At 40.1% G+C, this 18,530-nt stretch overlaps 1 protein-coding gene across 2 annotated transcripts in view; it reads left to right on the top strand.

Moving 5' to 3' along the window:
- The first annotated feature begins 289 nt into the window (after positions 1-289).
- Positions 290-18,530, top strand: part of csmd2 (CUB and Sushi multiple domains 2) — a 197,389-nt gene continuing 179,148 nt past the window's right edge. For both annotated transcript variants that reach the window (XM_077549513.1, XM_077549512.1), the window contains exon 1: positions 290-1,098. In XM_077549513.1, coding sequence (XP_077405639.1) covers positions 942-1,098 — 157 coding nt within the window. In that variant the 5' untranslated portion in view covers positions 290-941. The remainder of the gene's footprint in view (positions 1,099-18,530) is intronic.

Here is an 18,530-nt window from a genome sequence, read left to right as displayed (position 1 = left end):
TTAGCAAAAGTGGAAAAAAAAAATGTTAAACTAATAGAAATAATTTAAATGAATTTTTGCCGTCTATAGCCGTCAATGGCAGTGAATGAGTTTTTTTTTTTTTAAAAAAAAGGTTACTTAACGTTATGATATAGTCTCATAAACTATTTTATAATGTTGCAATGCCCACGTGTTGAGAGGCGCATGTAGGTTGAGAGAGAGCAAGAGTTGGCTAAGCGAGAGAGAGAGAGAGAGAGAGAGAGAGAGAGGGGGGGGGGGTTGAGTGAGAGGAGAGAGAAGGTCTGCAGTCTGATCTCGGCGTCACACGGAGCCGAGGCGACGCTGTCAGACGCCGCGTTAAACCATCCTGGGAATATCAACTACAACCTGCAGATTTCCCCCCAAATCATTTCTGCACACAGATGCTGGGCCCAGAACTTTCCGCAACGGGGTTTTTAACGCTGCCGTTCCCGGATCACGACACTCTTATCAGTGTCCGCTCATTTGCACGTGAATGTAGTTTAATTCAGGTGGATTATCATGCCTGCAAATGGTGAGTGCCTGGATGGAGATTTAGGAGCTGCGCGGCAAACCGGAGGAGGAACGTTCATCTTCTTTTGACGTGGAGGAGCAGGCGAGAGATCGGCGTGATTTGGAACGCGCGTGGAGTCGACCAGCTTCCACTTGAAGCGTATCATTTGCTTTTGCAGAGCCAAACGCTCCCCCCACCCCCTCCCACCACCCCCTCCCTCTCCCCGCACTCCCGTTTCCCCAGGTGTGAAATCTACTCCCCGTTCAAACGGACTGAGCCGTTCGGCGCCTGCAAGACATGCTTCAATCCAGCTGCGAGATCCGAGCCTCCTCCTCCTCCATGCATTGGGATTTTTCTCAGCACCCACACCGAGTCAATCGCAATTTTCTGACCGTCTGAGAACTATCACGATAGTGTCGAGCTTTTTGCCATGGACGCCGCTTCGAGTCGGGACGGGGCAGCGAAGGGAGCGGAATGCGCTCGCCTGATCGGGGACGGATTTGGGATTTTGGCCGTCATGAGAGGACGGCAGTGGAGCCGGGTGATGCTTGTGCTCTATATGGGGCTTCTGAGCGCATCGGTAGAGGGTGAGTCCCCCCCCCCCACACCCCCTCGTAGAAGAGCCGAAGTCGTGTAAAATGCGGCAGCACCCCCCCCCCCCCCGCCCCACACCCCTCAACACAGCCACCGACTGAATGCAAATCAGCACCACACGCACACACTCAGCCATTCATTGCCTTAAAAATGCGCCGCGTTTATAAACAGTCTATTTTTGGTAACTGTTGAATTGCAACAAGAGGGGGGTGGGGGTGGGGTTGGGGGGGGGGGCGACAATGGACAACTTAAAAAGGAGTTGTGTTCATGTAAAAGCTGATTGTGTCGTCGTCCCCCCCACCTGCAGTGAGGAGGGTGATGTTAAAAAAAAAAAAAAAAAGAAGAAGAGTGCAAGTAGGCGTTCGGCATCCAGAGAGAGGGAAAGGGAGAGGGGGGGTGTCTTTCTTTTGAATCTTCCTTCAGACGTCAGAAGATCCCCCACTTTGTTTTTCTCTCGCGCATTCATTTCGAAGTCTTGCTGACGAGCAGGCAACAGATCATTTATTTTTAATAAATGATGAGTCTTTCTATTTTTACATTTGGATATTGGTCCTTTTGTCTTTGCAGCCTGTTTTAGATGTTTCCATCATCCAACACACCTGAATCAAATAATCAGGATCATTATCAGGGTTCTTTTGAGTTTGCAGATGGGTTGATCGCTAAGTCTGGTTCTCAAGAGCCAATGCCCTCCTCCAACACACCTGGATCAAAGGGCTTGCTGGTGGGTTCATTATTTGCGGACCGGACTTGGAGACCCCTGCTCTAGATCATGAAATGTCCATCAGGGGTGCCCAAGTCTGGTCCTCCAGATCCTCTATCCAGCTTGTTTTAGATGTCTGCCTCCTCCAACACACCTGAATCAAAGTATCAACTTATTCACAAGCTTTTTAGAAGTCTGGCAGGAGTCTCCAAATCCGGTCTATCCAGCCTATGATATATTTCCCTCCTCAAACACACCTGATTCATATGATCAGGATCATCATCAGGCTTCTGTTGAAATTGATTGATTGATAATTTGATTCAGATGTTTTGGAGGAGGGTATGGGCTCTTGAGGACTGGATTTGGAGACCCCTGCTCTACATAAAATGTACATCAGGGATGCCCAAGTCCGGTCCTGAATCAAATGATCAACTCATCAGCAAACATTGCAGAAGCCTGATCCGATCATTTCAATCAGGTGTGTCGGAGGATGGATACATCACAACAAGATGGATAGTGGTTCTCAAGGACCAGACTTGGAGACCCCTGCTCTGGATCATTTGGTGCCCATCCAGCCTGTTTTAGTCTCCCCACTCCAACAGACCTGAATCAAATGATCAACTCATCAGCAAACATTGCAGACGCCTGGTAATGATCCTGATCAATATCAATCAGGTGTGTTGGAGGATGGAGACATCAAAATAGACTTGGAGACCCCTACTCTAGATCATATATTGTACTTCAGGGGTGCCCGAGTCCGGTCCTCGAGCACCCCTATCCAGCCTGTTTTAGATGCCCACTCCTTCAACACACCTGAATCAAATGTTCAACTCATCAGCAAGCATGGTAGAGGCCTGATAATGATCCTGGTCATATGAATCAGGTGTGATGGAAGAGGGAAACATCTCAAACAGGCTGGATAGGGGCTCTCACGGACCAGACTTGGAGACCCCTGCTGTAGATCATATATTGTACATCAGGGGTGCCCAAGTCCGGTCCTCGAGCGCCCTATCCACCCTTTTAGATGTCTCCCTCCCTCCTCAGACACACCTGAATCAAATGACCAACTCATCAGCAAGCTTTGCAGAGGCATGATAATGATCCTAATCTTATGAATCAGGCGTGTTGGAGGAGGGACATATCTGAAACAGGCTGGATAGGATGTTGGATGTTGTCTATTATATTTGTATTTAGTTAAGTTAATAGTGGATTTGATAGCAGTACAACGGGGCTCTTGCCCACTCAAACTCTCGGCACAAAATCCACAAGTGAGTGAAACAGGCAGCGATTTTCTCTGATTAAAATGTAATTCCACCCACCAGGTGACCAAACTTGGTATTTGGTGTTTGAAGTTGAATCCACTGGAGAAACGCAGACATTGCTTATCTAATAACACTCGGGAGTGTTCGCGCAGGCGTCCCTGCATAAGAGCCACCGGCAGTTGCCCCATCCCCCCATTAAGGGGCACCAGAGTCCTACACTATAGCTGAGAGCGAGACGGACAAAATCATGCCTATGGCCCGTGTATGCTGTCCCAACATGGACTCATTCAAACGAGCAAAATCTTCCTCACAGTCGTACTCGCCTCGGGTGCATTAAAGGTATTCATTTGTCAAACAATATCGTAGCCTCTCTGTGCGCTCACTCCCAAGAGGTGTCGAGATAGAGATGTGTCAAAGAGAGCTGCAAGCGATCAAAAAACAACCTTCCCGCAGGACCTGTCGCTCAATAAACGGTAATCAAGCTCAAACCCGCAGAGGGGAGAACCCGAGGCTGAGGGAGGTTGAGTGAGGATGACGTCTGCAGTCAGGTGTCTGATCACGCTCCGTGTTTTTTTTGTTTTTTTTTTTTGCGCGCTGATGTGCTGTGATGATGATGATGATGATGATGATGATGATGATGCAACACGCAGAAATGCTGTACAGGCTGGAAGATTTTTCTTGAACGTCACAGCGTTGGCTTGTATTTGCACAGTCATAGAACAGGCGCAGGAGTTTTCTTTTTTTTTTCTTTAACAGTCCTTTAGTTTTCATTAATTTGTTTTTAGAGCAGGTTTGTTCGTTGTTATTTTTTTCCCGAAAATGCTTCGTTTTAAGCCCATATGCCACCGTGAGATGATCATTTGCGACGTCAGGGTTCGTTCAAGGTCGCAATGTCGGCTAAATGTTTGGCTAATGTTTTAGTAGATCTTCTTGTCGCAAGAACATTTTTGACATGTTAAAAAAAGATAACGTTAAAAATATCTTCGCGACAAGAAAAACTGTTAAAGCATTAGGCGAACATTTAGCGAATGTTGCGACCTTGAATGAGCTAACACATGTTGATTTCACATCGGGGTTCGTTCAAGGTCGCAGCATTTGCTAAACATTCATCAGACATTCTCCAACTGTTTGAATGTTTTGTCTTAGAAAACCGTAAAAAAAAATTTAGCATGTTAAAAATGTATTACCAACAAGAAAAACTGCTAAAACATTAGACAAACTTTTAGCGAATGTTGCGACCTTGAATGAGCTACACATGTTGATTTCAAATCAGGGTTCGTTCAAGGTCGCAGCATTTGCTAAACATTCATCTCACATTCTCCAACTGTTTGAATGTTTTGTCTTAGAAAACCGTAAAAAAAAAAAAAAAAAATGCATGTTAAAAATGTATTTCCAACAAGAAAAACTGCTAAAACATTCGACAAACATTTAGCGAATGTTGCGACCTTGAATGAGCTAACACATGTTGATTTCACGTCGGGGTTCGTTCAAGGTCGCAGCATTTGCTAAACATTCATCTCACATTCTCCAACTGTTTGAATGTTTTGTCTTAGAAAACCGTAAAAAAAAAAAAAAAAATGCATGTTAAAAATGTATTTCCAACAAGAAAAACTGCTAAAACATTCGACAAACATTTAGCGAATGTTGCGACCTTGAATGAGCTAACACATGTTGATTTCACGTCGGGGTTCGTTCAAGGTCGCAGCATTTGCTAAACATTCATCTCACATTCTCCAACTGTTTGAATGTTTTGTCGTAGAAAACCGTAAAAAAAAAAAAAAAAATGCATGTTAAAAATGTATTTCCAACAAGAAAAACTGCTAAAACATTCGACAAACATTTAGCGAATGTTGCGACCTTGAATGAGCTAACACATTTTGATTTCACGTCAGGGTTCGTTCAAGGTCGCAGCATTTGCTAAACATTCATCTCACATTCTCCAACTGTTTGAATTTTTTTGTCTTAGAAAACCGTAAAAAAAAAAAAATTGCATGTTAAAAATGTATTACCAACAAGAAAAACTGCTAAAACATTCGACAAACATTTAGCGAATGTTGCGACCTTGAATGAGCTAACACATGTTGATTTCACATCGGGGTTCGTTCAAGGTCGCAGCATTTGCTAAACATTCATCAGACATTCTCCAACTGTTTGAATGTTTTGTCTTAGAAAACCGTAAAAAAAAATTTAGCATGTTAAAAATGTATTACCAACAAGAAAAACTGCTAAAACATTAGACAAACTTTTAGCGAATGTTGCGACCTTGAATGAGCTAACACATGTTGATTTCACGTCGGGGTTCGTTCAAGGTCGCAGCATTTGCTAAACGCTCACCAGACATTGGTGAATATTTTGGGAACGTTAAGTGGTCATATCAAACCCTGATCGGAAATCATCATTCACTAACAGTTTTAATGTTTTTTTTTGTTGCAAGTAGATTTTGAACATGTCAAAAATTTCCTCGTGACAAGAAAAAAACATTAAAATATTAGGCGAACATTTAACAAATTTTACTTCATCTACTACTACTACAAGTTCAACCACTGTATTTAGCAAGTGTTGATGTCTGATGTACTGCACGTGCAATTCAGGACCATGGATAGCTCATGTAGCCAAAAACGTATGAATGAAATTACTGAATAAGTCTTATGGACCTTCAACTAAAATAAATGAAAAAAATAAAAAAAATTAAAAAAAATAAATAAATAAAAAGTAAGTCTTTTAAATAACCCAATAATTGTGTCAGCATTACCTTTTGTACAAAATGTAAAATTGCCACGCTGTAATTTTCAGGATCCACGGATAGCTCCATTAGCCAAACAAGCCCAGCGAGCAGCTGCTGCTGCTCGCTGGATCACAAGCTGGCTCTCGAAATTGGGATTTCTCCCAATGTTTTTTTATGGCTTTGCACCCCCAATTAGACACTGTCACACTTTAGAAGCCTATCTGACAAGATCTGATCAGATTTCTGCGTCTAATTTCATACTAAATTAGGCAAATGCGACTCATTTAAATGAAGGGAACGTGCCGGCGGAAGTCAACTGAAGGCAAATCTCGGTCGGACTTGCTGATCTGCCGCGTTTTTACTATTATTATTAACAACTCTTACTCTTACTTTCATTAATCTCAGTTGCTGTATCAGGTCCATCAACAGAAATGATATTAAGGTGACGCTGACTGATTATGTTATTAACGTCATTGTGCAATTTAAAAAGCGATAATATCAACACCTAAATTAAAACCTTATCATTGACGCACACCGTTGATATGTCGCCATCGGTGGCCGCCCTTGTGATGGCATGACTTGAAATGGTGTTAGTTAGAAAATTGTCAAAAAAAATCCAGGACTTTATTGCATTGCAACCAATTTTCCAGCCATTATCCCCGCGCAAGTCTTGTTCTAAAATATATCATCTAACTTCCAGTTAGGGCGGAAAATATTGAATATTTTTTTGGTATACAAACAACCCAATGAAAATTATTTAACTTAATAACAAACCTATTGATTAGAATTTTTGGATAGTCAACTTAATTTTTTTTAAATTAAGTTAAAAATCAAAGTAGTGATTTTGCCGGCTATAACAGCACATTTGAGTAACTCAGAGGCTAACCGTTAGCGACTAACCGCTAACGCTTGGAACAGGCGCCACATTCGTAATTCATTGGGTTTAAAAAAAAAGTGTCCTGAATTAAAGATTAAACGTGAGTTCAGGATGACATCTTAGTGTTGATGGAAACATTTTGTGATGTCAATTTAAACTTAAACTGAACTCCCAACTATCCAACTTCCAGTCGGGATTAAGTTAGCCGCCACACCACCATGGACTGCCATAAACAACTTCAAAGTAAAAGCATACCAAGGCACTGATGTCGCTGTATTACTGCATTTTACAGAAGTCTTTATGTTTCATCCAAAATCGACATTCTCATGGAGGCATGCTCCTAAAATGATGTCCCCATTGACCTCCCGTAGGACATATTGGCCAAAACATTGGACAAGCACTCCCATATGTCCGATGCATTTACCGCTGCCATTGCTTCGTCTCACCTCCCTCCCACCTGTCCTCCTGCTACATTCAATCTCCAATCTGCCGCATGCTCCGTTGCATCCTATCTCCCATCTGCTCTTCACGTTCACCGGTGAGCAATAAATGCAGGGAGGGGAAGCTGAGAAACGCTTAACCCAACATTTTTATTCAAAACTAGGGAGTGTCTGGAATACAGAATATTTGTGGCGATTGTGCCAATAAGCAGGAAAAAGACAATGCAGAGGTGCAAAGTAACTATTAAGGGGGTGTTGGCCCTATTGTGTGATTGATTCCTTTGCCTTGTCTGCGTATGCAAATTCGACTTCTGCTTCTGATTGGTTGACTGGTTTCACGTTCGTTCCTGGTTTGCTGCTGTCGCCGGCGATTGGGGTAAAACCATTGAAAATTGCCATTGTCAACAAAATTAGAGTTCCCAAAAAATGTTGTTGTTATGATTTATTAACATATTCTAGGCTCTAATGACATCATATAAAATATTCTAATTTGGATTTTTATATATATATATATATATATATTATATATCATAGTATTAGTTAGTTTTGTTATTATATTTTAGTTTTCGTTCCTGGTTTGCTGCTGTCGCCGGCGATTGGGGTAAAACCATTGAAAATTGCCATTGTCAACAAAATTAGAGTTCCCAAAAAATGTTGTTGTTATGATTTATTAACATATTCTAGGCTCTAATGACATCATATAAAATATTCCAATTTGGATTTTTATATATTATATATCATAGTATTAGTTAGTTTTGTTATTATATTTTAGTTTTCGTTCCTGGTTTGCTGCTATCGCCGGCGATTGGGGTAAAACCATTGAAAATTGCCATTGTCAACAAAATTTGAGTTCCCAAAAAATGTTGTTGTTATGATTTATTAACATATTCTAGGCTCTAATGACATCATATAAAATATTCCAATTTGGATTTTTATATATATATATATATATTATATATCATAGTATTAGTTAGTTTTGTTATTGTATTTTAGTTTTCGTTCCTGGTTTGCTGCTGTCGTCGGCGATTGGGGTAAAACCATTGAAAATTGCCATTGTCAACAAAATTTGAGTTCCCAAAAAATGTTGTTGTTATGATTTATTAACATATTCTAGGCTCTAATGACATCATATAAAATATTCCAATTTGGATTTTTATATATATATATATATTATATATCATAGTATTAGTTAGTTTTGTTATTATATTTTAGTTTTCGTTCCTGGTTTGCTGCTGTCGCCGGCGATTGGGGTAAAACCATTGAAAATTGCCATTGTCAACAAAATTAGAGTTCCCAAAAAATGTTGTTGTTATGATTTAGTAACATATTCTAAGCTCTAATGACATCATATAAAATATTCCAATTTGGATTTATATATACAGTGTATATTATATATCATAGTATTAGTTAGTTTTGTTCATAGCACAATATTGCTTTTGTTGTTCATAGAGGACATGTAAAATAAATAAATAAATAAATACTATGCACGCTGGCTAATCTCTTATACTCTGCCGCCACTTGCTGGCCTTTTTTTGTAATAACTATCATTGCTTTAAGCCACCACTTCATGTCAGAAGCTGCATCAAAGCCTTCTGTATGCTCTTGCATAAAAAAAAAAAAACATAAAATAAAATAAAAACGTCTAAATACGTTTTTGGGAATGAAGGAAAATTATTTGAAAAATGTGTTTACACTTTTTGGGGTTTGAATGAGTTAGGTAGGCTTCTATTTGGACAAACAGCAGCGTGTGCCCGTGCGAGCTGTCACCTTACTTGACTCTCAGATGATTAAAGTGTTGACAAGCAGGTCATGAATGTTTCCTCGAGGCGCACCGTTTTGTTATTCCGAATCCCACCTGCCGATGTGTCCCCCCCCCCCCCCCCTCAACCTCATTTCTGCGGTCTCCCTCCGCCACCGCCCTCTCTCGCCCCTCCCCGCCGCGCTGTCATCCATTTCCAGATGGTCCGAGCGCCGTCGCCGCGCTTTGTCACAGTCATCACAGCCACAACGGTGACTCACACGCTCACAGCCGCTTACTAATTCATGCACGCTCGCAGACTCTCCCCAAAATATTCATAAATGCATTCATGCAGCCAGTCGCTAGTATGCGCAGGCTCATTGACTTTTACACACACACACAAACGCGCGCACACATACAGAGTTCAAACTTCTGAACTTAAAAGTCTAATGCCCTTTTTGCAATTGACTGATTAAAGTGGCACTCACCGAGATGGAGGAACATCACATACAAATGTTCTTTCAGCCGTTTCCACCATTAAGCGCGAAACAATTTTGTTTGACATTAATGGCATTTGGAGGGAAATATATACAGTGAGGAAAATAAGTATTTCACCCCCTGGTGATTTTGTGAGTTTGACCCTTTACAAAGAAAGGAACGGTCTATAATTTTCATGGTAGGTTCATCTTAACAGTGAGAGACAGAATATTAAAAAAAATCCCAGGAAATCACATTATATTAATTTTAAACATTTATTTGTCTTTTATTGAGGAAAATAAGTATTTCACCCCCTAGCAAAACATGACTCAGTACTTGGTGGAGAAACCCTTGTTGGCAAGCACAGCGGTCAGACGTTTCTTGTAGATGGTCACCAAGTTTGCGCAGATCCCAGGAGGGATTGTGGCCCACTCCTCTTTGCAGATCCTCTCCAAATCCTGAAGATTTCGAGGCTGTTGCTTGGCAACTCGAAGCTTCAGCTCCCTCCACAAGTTCTCTATAGGATTAAGGTCTGGAGACTGACTAGGCCACTCCATAACCTTAATGTGCTTCTTCTTGAGCCACTCCTTTGTTGCCTTTGCTGTATGTTTTGGGTCATTGTCATGCTGAAACACCCATCCACGACCCATTTTCAATATCCTGGCTGAGGGAAGGAGGTTCTCACCCAAGATTTCCCGGTACATGGCCCCATTCATCCTCCCCTCGATCCGGTGAAGTCGTCCTGTACCCTTAGCAGAGAAACAGCCCCAAAACATAATGTTTCCACCACCATGCTTGACGGTGGGGATGGTGTTCTTGGGGTCAAAGTCAGCTTTTTTCGCCCTCCAAACACGGCGAGTCGAGTTGATGCCAAAGAGCTCGATTTTAGTCTCATCTGACCACAGCACTTTCTCCCAAGCCTCCTCTGAATCATCCAGGTGCTCATTAGCAAACTTCAGACGGGCCTGTACATGTGCCTTCTTGAGCAGGGGGACCTTGCGGGCACTACAGGATTTCAATCCATTACGGCGTAGTGTGTTACCAATGGTCATCTTGGTGACTGTGGTCCCAGCTGCCTTGATATCATCAACAAGCTCCTGCCGTGTAGTTCTGGGTTGTTTCCTCACCTTTTTCATGATCCGGTTCACTCCACGAGGTGAGATCTTGCGTGGAGCACCAGACCGAGGGAGATTGATGGTCAATTGGTGTGTCTTCCATTTTCTAACTATCGCACCAACAGTTGACTCCTTTTCACCCAGCTGCTTGCTAATGGTCTTGTAGCCCATTCCAGCCTTGTGCAGGTCTACAATCTTGTCCCTGGGTCTGTGGGAGCCAGAATTCTTGCTGGTTGGTAGGGGGTGAAATACTTATTTTCCTCAATAAAAGACAAATAAATGTTTAAAATTAATATAATGTGATTTCCTGGGATTTTTTTTAATATTCTGTCTCTCACTGTTAAGATGAACCTACCATGAAAATTATAGACCGTTCCTTTCTTTGTAAAGGGTCAAACTCACAAAATCACCAGGGGGTGAAATACTTATTTTCCTCACTGTATACTTTTATTTTATTAAATATTATGCAGGCACTTTTCTGTCTGGGAGCAAGTCAGAGGTTCAGTGATGGGGAAACAAATGGAATAAAAGCTTTTTTTCCTGAAATGTGGCTTTAAGTAAGGCATTATTTTGCATACATCAATCATAACTAGGAGAATGAAATGGAAGAACGCAGACCACCGCCGAAGCAGAACAATCCCACTTTGTACCGACACCAAAACTGTTCATCTGAACCAACCTTTTGCATATGCATAGATGTTCATTCCTATTTGGATTCATCAATGTTCACTGGGAAATTAAGGATCATGTATAACAATCGAACAGTATAATCAGGGATGTGATTTTTCCGCTAATTTGCGGAATTCCGCTTTTTTTATCTCCCCCCCCCCAAAAAAGAATCTGATTTTTTTTTTTTTTTTTGTAGTTCATTGTGTATGCACATGACTCCGACAGATAACAACTTCTGCTATAACAAAGACATTTGTGGTATGCTCTAATATGAGTTACTTTTCATTTGGTCATGATACAATTATTTGTTCATGAAATTTGAACTCTTCAACATTATTTATGTGTTAACTTAGTAATCACATTAGTTAGATGTGATAGTTTTTAAAAGCAAAGGCAGTCCAATGTTTTTGAATGTGACTGATTTTGAGTTGACTAAAACGGCCATTTTATATGGGATAGTTCAATATACATTGAAAATTTATGCTCTTGTTTTGTCTATTTCTTTGTCATGTGAGTGCATTGAAAGTACTTAAAAACACGGAAAACCAATGAGCGAGTGCCAGCGGCCCCCAGACCCCCGGCTAAATTTTCAGATAATTTCACTTTGGTCAAATCACATCCCTGTATAATGCAGATACAGTACCTTGTGAAGGTATTTGTAAAAAAAAAAAAGTTTAAAATATTGTTAATTTTTTTAAATTAATTTAATTTAATAAATTTTTAATTTATTTTTTAATTATGTTGATTGTATATATATATATATATATATATATATATCATTGAAACCTGAAATGTGGCGAACAAAAAAAGTTCAAGGGGGGCTAATACTTTCGCAAGGCACTGTAAACAGCACATGGAGATGCTACAGCAAAAATGAGTAAGCTAGTGTGAGTACACTATTGTTATGATCTGTCGACACTACATTTATTGCGCCAATGTTCGTATTGTATTTTTCCCTCTACTGGCGCTCTGGAGCGACCACGCTAAAAGATTTATATCCGATTTATACACGGTATTGATATGACATGACTTCAGTGCAATCGCCTCTGTGTTCTCCACTGTGCCATTCGCACTGGCATGTTCACCTTTCCTAGCGCAACCTCCCGGTGGGGGTGTTTGGTTGCTGCGGGCAGCTGGCTGATGTCAGTCTGTGCGACCGTTGCCACCGCTCTCGCGACTCCTGTCACACTTCACAAAATTAACTCGCTAGCTTAAGGTAAAAACAAATCAATAGCGACCTTATGCTGCCCATATGTGGAAGAGAGCTCCCAAAGACATCATTTTGAGTTTTGCTGCTGTCACCGCCAGACAAGGGACTTTTCGTTAAATCCTCCCGTAGAGAGCGTCTGATGTAGATGCCCTGGTTGTCTTGTAAAGACGCAAAGCTCAGGCAAAGGGCTTTCATTGGCTTCCTGACTTTTGCTGGTCTTATCTGACTGCAATGATCCAGGAGATGGGAGATTAGATCCAGGGCGGGTAACTTGCCCTTGTCTTTGTCTTGTTACTTTTCTCTGCTGTTTCTCTTTATATCCCGAGCTAGACGCGATGTGTCTGAGGTCTTTTTGTTGGAATGGTGCCGTGTAATTGCGGGGAGAAAATCTGCTGCATTTGTCGTCTAGTTGCAGTACTTATAGTTACAAAAAAAAATGTATATACAGCAGTTCTTGTTTCATTCACTCACAGAAGCAACCCCCTTCACTCCCGGCTGTTTTACTGAAATTTGACTGATTTTGCAAGGCCCACAGAATATTGTGTTCTATTGCTATAAAAACACGAAACCTACCAAAAGAAAGATTAGAGTCTCTTTTTTCATCAAGAAAAAAAAAATATTTAATCTGTTTTTGTTATGCAGTAATTAGCATTAGAATATAGCTCTGCTGCCACCTGCTGGCCGTTTGTGTAATAACTACCATTTCTTCAACTGTTCTTTGCAGTTGAGAGGCTGCATCGAAGCCTTCTGTATGCTCTAGCATAAAAAACAACAACAACATAAAAACGTATAAATACGTCTTTGGAACACTTAAACATATTTATACGTTTTTGGGAGCAAATGAGTTAAGATAGAACCCAGAGGTGATCAGATACAATGAAAACAAAAGAGGCCCCATATAAGAACTCTGTGCAAGGCCCACATAATATTGTGTTCTATTGCTATAAAAACATGGAACCTACCAAAAGAAAGATTAAAGTCTCTCTTTTCATCAAGAAAAAAAAAATATTTCTATCTGTTTTTGTTATGCAGCAATTAGCATTAGAATATAGCTCTGCTGCCACCTGCTGGCCGTTTGTGTAATAACTACCATTTCTTCAACTGTTCTTTGCAGTTGAGAGGCTGCATCGAAGCCTTCTGTATGCTCTAGCATAAAAAACAACAACAACATAAAAACGTATAAATACGTCTTTGGAACACTTAAACATATTTATACGTTTTTGGGAGCAAATGAGTTAAGATAGAACCCAGAGGTGATCAGATACAATGAAAACAAAAGAGGCCCCATATAAGAACTCTGTGCAAGGCCCACATAATATTGTGTTCTATTGCTATAAAAACATGGAACCTACCAAAAGAAAGATTAAAGTCTCTCTTTTCATCAAGAAAAAAAAAATATTTCTATCTGTTTTTGTTATGCAGCAATTAGCATTAGAATATAGCTCTGCTGCCACCTGCTGGCCGTTTGTGTAATAACTACCATTTCTTCAACTGTTCTTTGCAGTTGAGAGGCTGCATCGAAGCCTTCTGTATGCTCTAGCATAAAAAAAACAACAACATAAAAACGTATAAATACGTCTTTGGAACACTTAAAACGTATTTATACGTTTTTGGGAGCAAATGAGTTAAGATAGAACCCAGAGGTGATCAGATACAATGAAACAAAAGAGGCCCCAGATAAGAACCCTGTGGGACACCATACCTTCTGTTAAACATGCGCCCCTGGAACCACTGATATGGAGCTTTCCCTCATAGCAAAAATCTAAGACAAAAGAACAGCTTGTCTGGGTTCTTGTGTTCTCACACAGGCAAGCTTTCCAGGGGACAACTTGCTTCTTTGGAAAGGTTAAAGCGAGCCGCACTAAGTTGAAGTGAGCTGATTGATCATGTACTTCGCAGCCATCTCTCGGTGATAGATGGTAGAGTCCTGGTGGGGCATTCACGACCTGGCCTTTGGATCTCATCTCCATCTTGGGTTTAATATCCAACAGTTACGAGATTGTCCCTGCATACCCTCTCCCACTGCTTACGTATGCACGGTCCAAAAGGGTGACCGTGTTGCATTTAACACCTCGATACTTTTATTGGAATTCTGGTGAAGGGCACGATAGGCCATTTCATGTTGGTCTTTGCTCAGAAAGATGTGGATTTAATGTAGCATAAATGTCAATAAACAAAAATAATTGTCTCGTGTTAATATTGAACAGCTCATATATTGACGCTAATGCTTTTGTTTTCTGTTCTTTAATTTTTCTTATCCCATGTCCTTTAAAAACTGGTATGTTTTTTTTTTTTTTGCAATCACTCTTCTTCAAATTGGAACTAAACCCCAAAATTTTTAAAACAAGAATGCATTTTAAATGCCAGCCTCCACTTTTTTTTTTCGGAATAAATATTTTATGAATTTAAGTTTAAGATGTGAACATTTAAAGTTTTGAAATCTTTGATAGGGCTGCTCGACTATAAAGAAAATATTAATCACGATTAATTTGGTAATAATTGAAATCACGATGAGGACAATCTTTTTTTTTTTTTTTGGTACAAAACAAGAAAATATTTAAACACGTAAAAAAATAATCTCTGAAATACTATACAGTAATTATGCAAATTCCTTTTAGACCAAACAAGATTTATTAAATTTGTATTTTTAAAATAAAACATGTGGAAATACATACATTTAAACAACTCAAAATTTGTATTAATAATCTATTATTTTAGTTTAACGATTATGCCAATTTTGTAATTGTGAAGTGCAATAATGGAAATTGGAATTTCATTCAGATTAACTGCACAGCCCTACTTTGATAATTTCACTTCTTTGGGGGGGGGGGCAAAAGATGATCTGAAATTATGTAACTCAGTAGTGTCAAAAAAAAAAAATCTGAAAACTTTTCACACTTTACAGATGTTTAACAGTACCCAGATGTTTTTTTTAAAAAAAAAATGCGTCCGATATGATTTTTAGGGCCCTATGTTTGTTCTCAATGACTTATTGTAGGATATACGCGAGCATACCTGATTGGCTCTCCAACTGGCGCGGTAGCCGCGCCTCCAGCATTTCCAGCTTCATGTAGAATGATCCCTCCTTCTAAATGGAGCTATAATTCTAAAGACGAAATTTAATGACGTGCCAAAACGAAGACTTGATAGTAATGACTGAGACCATAAACTCTGATAGGAAAATGTTTACTGCACCAACAAATCAATTGAGCTGCGTGGTCAGTTCTGCTATACACAATTAGATGGCACTCAAAAGAATGAATACAAATAACCTATTGATTATCCACAAGAAATTGAACAGCCAAAGAGATGCCTAAATAAAAAGGAAAGTAGTAGTTCAGGACCAGAATTGTCCTAAGTGCTCACATAGCCTACTTTTAGGTTATTAAGAAGCTTCTTTTGTATTTTTTTTCCCCCCCCTGATATTCCTCATCCCATTATCGCCACGACGATGATACGAAAAGCGAGGAGGGCGCAAACGAGCTGCTAATTGACTTCCGTTTTTAAGTGAGGCGTCACACCAAATGGCGCCGACGAGCAGAGATGTGCATTTGATTGCGAGAACGTGCGAGGAGTGCGCGACGCTAAGTGTTAAGGCGGACTGCGCCAATAATGAATAATTGAAAGAAGGGATTTGATTTGATGCGTCGGCCTGCTTTTTTTTTTGGTGTTGTCGCCACGGCAACAGCACGCATCTTCAATGAAGGGAGTCGTTAATGAGGCTTCTTGAACCGCACCATGCATTAAGCCTGTTTTTTTTTTTCTCTTGTTTTTTTTTTTTTTTTCCAAGAGGATTTACAATTTGTTAAAGTGATAAAAAAAAAAAACACTCCCACGGAAACGGTAGTCTTTGTGAAAAGTGGGGTGGGATCATCAAGCGTAACATGCCTTTGACTATGAAAGGGGTGTTTTTTTCCCGTTCATCATCTTTAAGCTTTTTGCGCGTGGGCTGCTGAGGATTGCTATTATTCATTGCGGCACAGAATAAAAAAAATGCCGCTGCTCAAGTGGGATAATGAGGGGAAATAATATCACTATTGACTCGCTTTCTCTACTTAGTAGAATGCTTCTGTAAATGGAGAGGTGGGATTCTTGGCTGGTGCTGCTGGTTCGAGATGACCCAGCTGGATGGCAACACCAGCCCCCCCCCCCCCCCACACCTCCTTCAAGCACTGCAACCTATTTTCTTTGCTTCTTCTCATTAGTAGTTTGCTAAATCTTGAGTGCTGTTTTTTTTTTCCAAGTCAAAAAAGTGTGTATGAAAAAAATGGTAGCTTGCAAATTGAGGAATCCGATTCAAAATGGTGGCCCCTCCCAAACATGTAAGTTGAGACCTACCAACAGTGTTTTGCTTCCTTCCGATAATTTTTTTGGTGTGATGCCATTATTGCTTTAAAGGGGAAGTCAACCCCCACATTTTTTTTTTTTTTACAATAATATGTTCTATACAGCCCCCACTAGTCTAAACACAGTATTCTGATTAATATTATATTTGTAGAAAATAAATTAAGAAAAATTCACCATTTTTGCATCCATTTTACACTCGACAAAAATATAAAAATTTTGCTCCCATTTTTTTACGAGATGAACTCAAAGATCTAAAACTTCTTCCCGCATGCACGATATCACCATTTCTCTCAAATATTCTTCACAAATCAGTCTAAATCGGTGAGAGCGAGCACTTCTCCTTTGCCGAGATAATCCACCCCACCTCACAGGTGTGCCATGTCAAGATGTTGATTAGGCACCATGATTGTTTTTTTTTTTTCTTGAAAAAAAAAAGAAAGGAACAAAAAAAAAGGCACCATGATTAGTGCACAGGTGTGCCTTAGACTATCCACGATAAAAGGCCACTCTGAAAGGTGCAGTTTTGTTTTATTGGGGGGGGGGGGGGTCTGGGGACCCATTTGTTTTGCATTTATATTTTTGTTGAGTATATATAAGTGTTTAATTCCTTTAAATCCTAGCCTCATTTACTGCTGCCTTTAAATCCAAATGCCTTGAAGAATATTTGTGAATGAATTTTGTGTTCCGGAGCTCAATGAATTCACATGCATGGCAGTGCAATGGAAGACACGTTTGCAACAAGTCATCTTGCGGTATTCCTTCTGTCAAATAACAGCAGTTCTATCCTCATCTGGCAAAAAAACGTCATGCACTGGGCTCATTATTGCTTTCCACGCCAAGTCTTGGACGCGCGCCGTCACTGGACTCCAGCGCGGCGGAAAAGGTTGTTCTGTGAAGTGACAAATTATGCATCTTTATTTGGCAGCCTACTGGACAAGTCTGGGCTCGGCCAGCAGAATGTTACCTGCCTGACTGCATTGTGCCTGTTAAGTTTAGTGGGCAGATAAACGACTCTTTTTTTTTTTTTTTTTTTGTGGGCTTCCCAATTTGAACCAGTGACTCTTATGAAGACGTTTTGTACAATTCAGTGCCTTTTTTTTTTTTTTTCTTTCTGGAAACTTGTCCTCTGTTCTGGCATCACGGGGCTCCGGTGCACAAAGCAAGGCTTATAAACGCACGCTCGGATGAGTTTGGCGTGCAAGAAAGGTTCAACTAGTGTAAACACGGGTTGCCTCAGACCTCACAAATGCTTTTTTTCTGAATGAGTGGACAAACAATCCCATACGCTCACCTCTCAACTCAACTCGGCTTTATTTATTCTCATCGCTAAAAATGATGGAAAAATAAATTTTTTAGTAAAAATTTAGCAGAGGTCGTAACAGGCCGCCATCTCAAAGGCAACATCGTTGAACTTCTTTTGGAACTTTGAACTTCTACACAGTGCAAAATCTAGAACGTCTTCTAGGAAGAGTGTAGCAATTAATATTTTTGCTTTGACTTATATTTATATTTTTGAATAATCTAAGATACAAGCACCAAATAATGGCAGCAAACTCAACTCACCTCACTTTTGCAATGAGCACAAAACCGAACTCAACCGTGCATTTTGTGGACCGTTCACAAAAAGGAACGGTTCACAAAATCCGCGGTACGGTTAAATTATTATTATTCTATTTATGCCAGTGGCATATATTGGCAGGCATAACAAATAACTGCTCTTCAATTGGATGGCAAAAGGTAAAACCTTTATATATATATATAAGATATATATATATATATAAGATATATATATATAAGATATATATATAAGACCAGATTTCACACTAAGTCCTTTTGTGACTAAACTGAGTTAAGATTTTAGTTAT

This window comes from Vanacampus margaritifer, chromosome 17 (genome assembly GCF_051991255.1).
Source record: "Vanacampus margaritifer isolate UIUO_Vmar chromosome 17, RoL_Vmar_1.0, whole genome shotgun sequence".
In the NCBI taxonomy this organism is placed as follows: domain Eukaryota; kingdom Metazoa; phylum Chordata; class Actinopteri; order Syngnathiformes; family Syngnathidae; genus Vanacampus; species Vanacampus margaritifer.
Note: the sequence above shows the minus strand (reverse complement) of the source record. Positions and strands in the feature narration are given on the sequence as shown.